The 9481-nt window shown below is 46.2% G+C and overlaps 1 protein-coding gene across 1 annotated transcript in view; it reads right to left on the bottom strand.

Moving 5' to 3' along the window:
* Positions 1-7703, bottom strand: part of heatr4 (HEAT repeat containing 4) — a 10937-nt gene extending 3234 nt beyond the window's left edge. The window contains exons 1-8 of the mRNA XM_046062832.1: positions 7011-7703; positions 6823-6924; positions 3861-4009; positions 3294-3398; positions 3099-3217; positions 2271-2448; positions 1289-1358; positions 962-1151 (exon numbers count right to left, since the gene is read on the bottom strand). Of these exons, the coding sequence (XP_045918788.1) occupies positions 962-1151; positions 1289-1358; positions 2271-2448; positions 3099-3217; positions 3294-3398; positions 3861-4009; positions 6823-6924; positions 7011-7572 (1475 nt within the window). The 5' untranslated portion in view covers positions 7573-7703. The remainder of the gene's footprint in view (positions 1-961; positions 1152-1288; positions 1359-2270; positions 2449-3098; positions 3218-3293; positions 3399-3860; positions 4010-6822; positions 6925-7010) is intronic.
* Between the last annotated feature and the right edge of the window lie 1778 nt (positions 7704-9481).

Consider the following 9481-nt stretch of genomic DNA (forward strand, 5'->3'; position numbering starts at 1 on the left):
TATGATCATTTGTTTTGACAGAAGCTCTTGGGGAACTGTATAAGATTTTAATCCAATCTATGAAAGAGTTTCCAAATCCAAATTTATATAAAGTAGCAAATAGAAATTTCCAATTTACTCTGTCTGATGCTTTCTCTGCATCTAAAGAAACAACTATAGTTTCCAGGTTATGAATAGTGGCATAGTCTATTACGTTAAGTAGCCTGCGTGTATTGTTGGTGGAGTGCCTGCCCTTAATAAATCCTGTTTGGTCAGAGTGTATTATACCAGGAGTGACCTTCTCTAGCCTTCTTGCTAGGGTTTTGCAGATGATTTTAAGATCTGCGTTAATAAGTGATATTGGGCGATAACTGGACGGGAGTGTGGGGTCTTTGTCTGGTTTAAGGAGCAGGCTGATATTAGCAGAATTCATTGTTGGAGGCAAACAAACCATCTGGCCCAGGGGCTTTATTATTCGGCATATGTAAGAGAGCTTCCTGGAGTTCAGCCATTGAAACAGGTGAATCCAGAGCTCTGATCTGTTCATCATCTAACCTCGGCAAATCTATATTGTTCAGAAATGCATCGATGTTAGAGCTAGATGGGTCAATTTGTGATGTATATAAGTTTTTATAATAATCTCTGAATGCATTGTTGATTTCTTCTGGGTTATAAGTCAGATTCCCAGCTGAGTCCTTTAAGGAAGAAATAGTTATTTTTTCTTTATTCAATTTCAATTGGCTGGCTAAGAATCTGCCGGATCTATTGCCATGTTCAAAGTTCTCCAAGCGTAGTCTTTGCAACTGAAATTGGGTCTTTTTATTAATAATTTCATTCAACTCGGCTTGAACTTTTTACCGGACACAAGTCTGCCGTTCAGCCCGCCAGCCTGAGTGCCGGTCGGCTGTCACAGATCTGGCGGGAGGCTCCAGCGGTCTCTGCTGGTTTCTTCAACGTTGCCTCCCTCAGTTTCAACACGTACCTGCGGACCAGCTGGCTGGATTCCACATCAACCCTCTGCAGCAGGAAGTCCCGCAGCCGGGCTGAAGTCACGCCGGCGCTCCGCAGCAGCCGGCAGGCGGCCAGACGCAGCTCGGCCTCCTCCGCCGTCTCCACGCAGCGCAGCAGCGTCTCCTGCACGTCCGGCGATGACAAACCCAGCGCGCCCACAGCTGCAACAACCACACACACGTTTATCAGCTGGAGGTCTGTGAACGTGGATCCAACATGTCGGACCTCGCTGTGCTGCACGTTTCTGTTTCTGTTCTGAAGACAGTTTCTTTAACTCTGTGATGGACGCAGCTTTCACCTCTGAGCGCCGACAGCCGGACTTCCTGCGCCGGGTCGTTCTCCGCCAGCTCCAGCAGGCGACTCACAACCTGAAACAGGAAGTCAGACATGACGCTGACGTCAGTGGCTCACTGAAACAAAGTTCAGCAGGAGTGAAGGGACGAGGCGGAGAACATGTGATGACAATATATGAAACTCTTATTTAATAAATGTAAAGAATTAATAACAGATCAAATTAAACTGATCTTTTGCAGAAACAAATATTTGTTTGTGTTTATTCTCCTATTTTTTCTCTTTGAAAACAAACGGCTGTTTATTCGTAGAAAACCAGCTTGTTTTTGTTTAGCAAACAAACATCATTTTATTTTATTTTATAGGCCTGTAATACTCAGAGGTAATATTTCAAACTATTTCATCTTTCTGCCACGTGACTCGCTGTTATGGCAGAAAATTGTTTCCTCTTAAATTTAATCATTTAATCATGTTCTTTTATTGTTGTGTCTTATTTGTCTATATTGTTTTTATCCTTAACCTTTTCTTATCATCACACTCTTCATTTTAGTCTGGCGCCAGGTTCAGGTTCGGAGCTGTGAGAGTGTTTAGTGTTTGTTCCTCTCCTGGAATATTCATTCAAGGCCTTGAGAGGAGACCTGGACTGTGTAAATGGTGATGCAGCTCTTTGCTCGGGGCCAGACGCCCGAGCCGCCCTCGGCAGCAGGTCTCTGGAGCAGCTGTCTATGTGCCGTAGTCCTTCTCTGATCATTCTCTTTTTATTAATAAGTACTTCATTATTTTCTTAATCCCTCACCAGCAACATACAAATTTCCCCAGTTTCTCCAGTTCCCGTGCCGGCCGCACTTTCTCCCGTCAGGGTTTGTTTTAGTAAATCCCAAAGTTTGCTCCGGGTCCAGAGAGCTTTAATTGTCTGTAGACCTGACCCGGGTCTCTCTGGGCTCAACACGCTCAGCGGCGTTACAGAGCTCTGCAGAAAACTCGCTCACCGTCTCGTCCTTCAGCTGCAGAAACCCGGCCGTCAGACAGGCCTGTTTCCGGACTGCAGTGAACTCGTCACTCAGGCGGCTCACAAGAGGCTCGAGCAGCGTCTCTATCTTCAGGTGGCTGATTACATCCAGAGCCTCCATCCTGAACTGGAGACCCCGCCCCTCCTCCAGCTTCAACCTGCAACCAATAGGAGAGCTTTAATCTACGATGACACGTAATGTTGAGTGAGTAATTTCTGCACCTTAAACGCCACAGACACGAGTTCACAGCGGCGACAGCCGTCATCTCGGCTCGAGCTGAAGGAAAACTCAGCCTGGCTGACAGTGAGGCTTTGTGGACGGGTGGGAGCCACCGCGGTCCAGGAAAGGGTGCGCTGGATTTGTGACACAAGACAAAACGAGTGTCATTGTGAAACGGCGTGCGGCACAATAATCGTTTTATTTCGATTAACTCTGAAGCAGAGCGAAGAGCTCGATGTGTTTCTCAGTAGCTTCTTCTGCCTCCTCAAGAGATTCCCACTGTGGATCCAGTGCTGCGAAAGACCTCCTGCCTTGTGGCTGACCGGACTCCGCAGGGGTCTGGAGGTCGCTCAGGACGTCTCGCAGGAAGTGCTTTTTGGCTTGTAAAGGGAAGTCAGTTTGTCGACGGACAGATCTAGCATCAGCAGTAGGTAGTGGTTACTTTAGCAACAAGTATCTGTCCATCAAGACACTGACTGGCGGCTCCGCCCGGCCCGGGAGCCCCGGGCTCTCCAGGCGGACTCAGCTGAGCTACTGCGACCCTCCACCAGCACGTAGAGATGATTGCTGTGTTTGTTACTGCAGTACCATAACTCTTTGTAAACTTCCTGCGTCTTTCCCAGCTTCATCAGGGCCTCTGCAGCGGCGAGACGCACCGTGCGGCGCTGGTCGCTCCACATCAGACGGGTCAGCTTGTGCACCACATCCTGTCACAACACAGGGAGACGGTTTAAACCGGGGCCGGGCAGGCAGCAGGGTGCCGGTCCTTTATCATCTCATTACCTTATTAATGGGCCCTGCGAAGCTGGACAGGATGTCACAGGACAACAGTCTGCTTCTCCACTCAGAGCTGTTCAGCTGCTCGGCCAGCAGGGAGCGCACAAGAGTCTGAAGCAGAAAGTCAAGAGGGAGACGAGTGAAGCTGATCTCAGACTCAGGTCACCGGCAATGAAACTAAAGCAACACTAAAATCATCTGACTGCAGGACAAGTTGCCCGAGTCCACAGCTGCACATTTACAGGCACACATACAAACACACACACACACACACTAAATAAAAGGAAAACACCTGGAAATTCCCTGAAAGTCACAAAAAAGCCAAACCACTCGCTGTTTTCATCTGAATACGTCCAATCCAGCCTCTGGAGCCCCAGTGTGGCTGATAATATGGTGATGTGGCTGATTCAGGAGTAGAATAATCTCATTTTCCACTGCAGGTTTAAGAGACGGCAGAGGTGTGTGTGATGTTGTAGCCTTGCAAAGTGAAGCCGTGTGGTTCTATTTTTCAGAGAGTTTCTCTCAGAAATGTGTGACTATAATTTCAGAGAATGTTCGAGCTGTGGGTCTGACCGTCTGGCTGCTGAAGCAGGTCAGCTGGGAACCGAGCAGCTGGGCGTCAGGCCGGCGGTCCTGGCAGAGGAAGAGCTGTGCTGAAAGTGTCTGGAGGGACTTCCTGCTGTGGTCTCCATCCAGGGCTGAACACTGTGCCGCATGTGAACCTGCAACACAGCACAGCAGCAGCCAGGTGAAGGAGCTCCAGTCAGGTGAGAGCCTGACTAAACCGGGATAAGAACCGATCAGCTCGCACTTTTCACGAATCATCTGATCCTGGAAAACCTGTAAGAGTTGTGATTTTACTGTGTTTACTGTTTCACCCTGCAGGCTTCATTATTACAGACCAATCGCCGCTTTTCGACCAAAAGTACCCGGGACTTTCAAGTCCCCGGATCTCTTTCCAAGGAGCTAAAAGGTTCCTTCAGCCCTCTGTTGTTTTTTAGGCAGATTAACCAGCTGACGTAGGCTGTAGACCTGCACGCCGTACAAAGCGATGCAGGCTCCAGGATCCATGAGCAACATTTATACATGAACATCAGATTTAACTGGAATATAATGAAACACTACAGCAGCACACAATAAAGTTTGTTACACATTTAATAACAAAATGGATAAAACCATCACGTTCTTAAAATAACTCCGTTACAGAGAAAACAACGCAGACCGACTTTGGCTCTGTGGAAAAACCTCTTGACTGATTGAAACTTCAAACAACTCAGGAGCCAGTATTTAGCGTAAACACACCGCTGCACGCCGGCTGCTATTTCCAATATATTTAATGCCAACAAACGATCTCAGGCGACATCGGCGAGACTCGTGTGGCTCGACTGTTGGTTGTGATTTATCGGTTTGCAAACAACGGTGGAAAAGAGACCAGCAGTCGTAAAAAAACAGCCGACATTCTCCAGTTAAAGCCGGCAGCCTCTAAAGCCTCTCGCCCACGCAGAATTTCACCTCAAGCCCCCCCCAAAAGTACCGGTACTTTCGGAAAGTACTACGCCCCGGAAGCAGGGACTTTTTAGGGGGTAAAATGAAGACCCCAGAACTACATTTAGACCTGGTCCCTCCGGTGGAAAAACAGTGAGTTCCTCCAAAGGTTCCTAGTTCTGGGGTCAAGTTCCTTTGGACGAAACGCAGCTTTGTTTCACTGGGTGGTTTTTGATCATCTTATCAGGGTGCAGTTGGGTGAAGGTTCCCCTGGGAAAGACTTGATCGGTCCCTGCTCCCTTCCTCAGTCACCTGTTTCTTCTCTGGCTCTTTGTCTGGTTGCACTCTGTCTGTCTGACCCTTTGCAAAGGATAAAACCCTTAAAAGACGTCTGGATTGGACTCTTTATTTCAGAAGACTCACTAAAGGACATATTCCATTACAGAGTCCAGTTAAACCCCCCCACAGATTCTTTTATACTCCTGAATGAGCTGCTTCAAGAGCAACAGGAAGTCTTAAATGTGGAAAATACACTTCAACACTAGGAGACTATAAAAATCTGCACTTTAACAGTCAGCTCACTTTTTTTGAGCTGACAAATATTTATTTAGTAAAAATGGACTTCTGCAGGTGAATGAACTCCTCCACTATACGTTTACCTTTTCCCCTCTTTCTTTTAGTGGAGGAATAACCTATGATACATGTCTGGGAATAACTGTAAAGAATAAAACCAGTTCAGATTAATTCCACACATCTGGAACTGAGGCTGCTTATTTCCTTTGCAGCTGCTTGGAAACGATCAGCTTTTAGACAAACAACGATAAGAAGAAGTGGAAGGTCGGACACATTCCTTTGTTGCTGCCAGGATCCTTGCTCGGTTTTAGTCCGATCATGTGACTGTTTAACAAAGAGGAAGCAGCAAGCTGGACCTGTGGAACACCTGTCCACGCGAAGGGGCCTCACCGAGCAGTGACAGGATCGGGTTTTGAATTAACAAGTGTTATTTTATTTCTTTTGTTCGTGTGACACAAAGCATCAAGGATAAAGAATTGCTATTTGTTTTGGTGACCTTAAAAAGCCGCGGAGAGAAAAGTACGCAGAGGATCCGACAGTATGAGGCGTTTTGAGAAGTCAGCCATGATGCCTACGTGGCTGCAGATTTGTGGGAGTTTATATTAATAATGACTTTTCCGGACTGCAGAAGGGAACGATCTCCAGCAAACTGAGAAAATCAGTTCAACTTTAACTATTAATTTGATCACTATTTCTTACAGAATACTACAAATTCAGATTGTGTCACTAACTACACGTGAGTGTATCTGAGGTTTCTAATCGCCAGGATCCAGACAAGGAGGACAAATGTCTCTCCTTTAAATTTGACTAATTAATCTATTAATCTATTTCATTTTCTCTGTGTTGCAGTCTGAGAGTCTGACCTGAAGGGGGGCGGTGAAGTCTGAACTGAGCTCCACGTACAAGATAATAAATATCTCCCACATAACTTCAGTGACAACTTCTGGTTTCCAAAAGAAGGTGTTGGAAATTAGATGAATCGGATTATATTCAAAGGAAGAATAAAACATGTTCCATGTGTCCATTAAAAGTAAAAACAAAACAACTGAGTTTGGATTGCTGTCGTCTCATAAATCCTGAGGGAAACACTGGTTGCAGTTTAGCCGAGTCCACAAATCTAATCCCAAAAGGCCGATTGTTTTAACGCCCCGAGAGTCACTGCGGAGGTCAGGACAAATCCCTACAGGCGCCATTTTAACAACAAGAGATGATCAATGATCGTTAGAGAGGGGAACTGTGACCCTGACCTCTGACCTTTCAGGCCTATAAACTCTAATCAGAGCTGTAGTGAACAACAGATGTGTTTGTCTGTATTTCAGCTCTCTGTAATATTCTGAAACCGCTTCCTCTGCTACGTGACGCTCAGAGACGCTGTGACAGAAAAGCTTAGCAGCCCAACGGAAACACGAACACGACATCCGGCTGTGTGTGTTTCTTCAGGCCGACCACCGAGCGCAGCTTCGTGCACTCTGTCTACCTGACTGTGGCCGCGGTCCAGTGGGGGTCCAGGAAGGGACGGCTGCTGTCTGGACCTGGTCCGCCGGCTCCGTCAGGTCTCTCTTTAGGCCCCCTGTGGTCTCTGAAACACAAAGCTGCTTTCACTTCTGTGCTGCTGAAACTTCCGTCAGATCATTTCCTTCACGCTGACGCCACAGAATGACCTACTGTTGTCGGGGGCCGGGCCGGTCCGCCTCTGTGGGCCTGGGGAGAACCACCTCTGCGGGTTTTTGTGGTACTTTGGGGAGTTGTCCCCGGTGCTGTGGTCGTGGTCTCGATGAGCCACTTTCTGGACTGGTTTGGTTGACCCTGAAGCCCTCTTCGGATGGTGGTCAGCAGAACTGACAGCAGTCGCTCTGGCTGGACCGCAGGAACCCTGCAGCAGTTCTGATCCAAGCTGATCCAAAGACTCAGGCGGCTCCAGTACAGGCAGCAGGTCCCCGAATCGCTCGGCCTGTTGGACCTTTGGCCTCGGAGCAGGTCTGCAAAGTTTCCGGTCCTGTGGCCTCCCCTTGGCGGACGGCTTCAGGGCTCCGGGGGGCCTGAATAACTGGCAAAAGTCGGCCCGGCTGTAGGAGACGCCGCCGGCACCGAGGTCCACCACGCAGTCATGGGAGAAGCTGAGGCCGGCGGCGGCATCAGCCAGAAAGCGCCGGTAGAGATTCTTGGATCTGTGCAGCTGGATGGAGCCTGAACCCGACACTTTGGAGCCACAACGTGACGGATCCATCTCACCGGCAGGATCTGGAGAAACAAGAGAGAACAAGTTCTGCGTGAAGCAGCAGGGGGCGGGACTAATATGGACCGCTTTAACAAATCTTGTACAAAACTAGCACGGTATGGTTAGCGTGCCGGCTGCAGTCACGTGTCCAAGAGACCCACAAGTGAATGGACCTAAACTGGACTCCAGCGTTGTGCTGAAAAGGAAACTGACGCCACGAGTCTACAAATAAACTTTAGAATGAGTTCCCTTCTTTGGGTGGGCAGAGAAATTCACAATTTAAATCTAATTAGTTTCAGATTCAGACTCCAAACCTGAAAAAGAGATGCAGGCTACAGCGTGTAAGATTACATGTGTCTGATCATGTAATATTTGTCAAACTCTCTGTCGCAGAGTGTCGCAGCGTTTGAGTGCAGAGAACCAAACTAATGGAATTAATATCAATGATCTACAGCTGATATATTCAGGACATTATAAAGTCAGGTGATTCTGTGCAAAGGGAGAAATGTTGATTCTCAGTTTATCATCCAGATAATTAAAAAGCTGGATGTTCATCTCTGTAGTAAACTAATATCAGACGAGGTCCAGCTCCATCTGATATGTGAACAGTGAAGTGAAAGCAGACTCAGACAGCTGACTGACTCTGTGATGATCTGTTTAGAACACTAATATAGATTTTTGGGTTCATCAGCGGTGAAACGTTTAGACTCATTAATATTTATTACACTTAGGCCGTCTGGAATCAGATTAGTCAAACAAAACCTCTTAAATATCACACAAAAATAAGAATTTGAGAGAGAATAAAACTAACTGAAGCAAAGTATCGGTTCACCGTCAGCTCGCTGTGTGCAGTTCTGACACTAAAGTCTAACGTGGGCGGGTTTTTCAGTAGACTGAAACATTTGCATGGGATGATGCTTTTGTTAGAACAGTGTGACACTGTGGGACCTGCAGACCTAAGATCCAGACCCAGGTAGACCAGTATGTGGTGTGTTATAAGAGATTACGATGCAGCAGAGACTTCACAGAGAGAGTGTGTGTGTAAATGAAGGTGGACGGTCATGATGCTGATCGACATCTGCAGAGAACACGCCTGATCTCAGAAGATGAAAGTGACGACAAAGCAGCTCGCTGCCGGACTTTCAAATAAAAGTATTACAGTGTAAAATGATATAATAATAAATATATTTATATTATTAGGGGTAAGTTGTCTCACTGTTCATAACTCCAACACTAGAGGCTCGCCATCATTTTGTGTGACGTGTTTTTCTATGTCCAACTTCCTGTTGGTCGCTGTAATCTGAGGTGAGCACAAGTTTATTATTTTTTTGCTTCAAAAGTTAAACATTTGTAATTTACATTTTTACTCCAACCTTCTTAGGTATGAATGTTCAAAATGAAAACTTTTGATACTTCAGCTGAAGTGCTATGCTAAGCTAACCTTGAGATTTAGCCCACATTAATACTCACGTCGGTTTGGGGCAAGTCGTCTCATGTGATTAGTTGCCCCTGTCCAAATAAACACATGCTCAAAAAACTGTGTGAAATTGTGTAATTACCTCTGACACCTAATTAAATGATTCTGTAAATAGAATATTATACTCTGTAGTTTGCAGCAGCAGACTGACTTCACATACGGTCTTATACTGCAGACATGTAGTGTGTGTTAGTAGATACAAACACTACATCATACAGTTATTCATTTAGTAGACAGATAAGCTTGTAATTTATTTGTAACTGCAAGGAGGAATGTGTAACCCTGGCCGAGTTCCCCACGTACAATAAACAAGAAATACATAAGAAAAATCAGGAATCTGTTGTCTTAATTCATGAGTTCTATTGTGCATTTAAAAAAGATAAAGTGAGCATATAAACAAAATCAAAACTAAACTCTAAACTGACTCACTTCTGGTTTCCT

The sequence above is a fragment of the Micropterus dolomieu genome, linkage group LG11 (genome assembly GCF_021292245.1).
Source record: "Micropterus dolomieu isolate WLL.071019.BEF.003 ecotype Adirondacks linkage group LG11, ASM2129224v1, whole genome shotgun sequence".
Taxonomy (NCBI): domain Eukaryota; kingdom Metazoa; phylum Chordata; class Actinopteri; order Centrarchiformes; family Centrarchidae; genus Micropterus; species Micropterus dolomieu.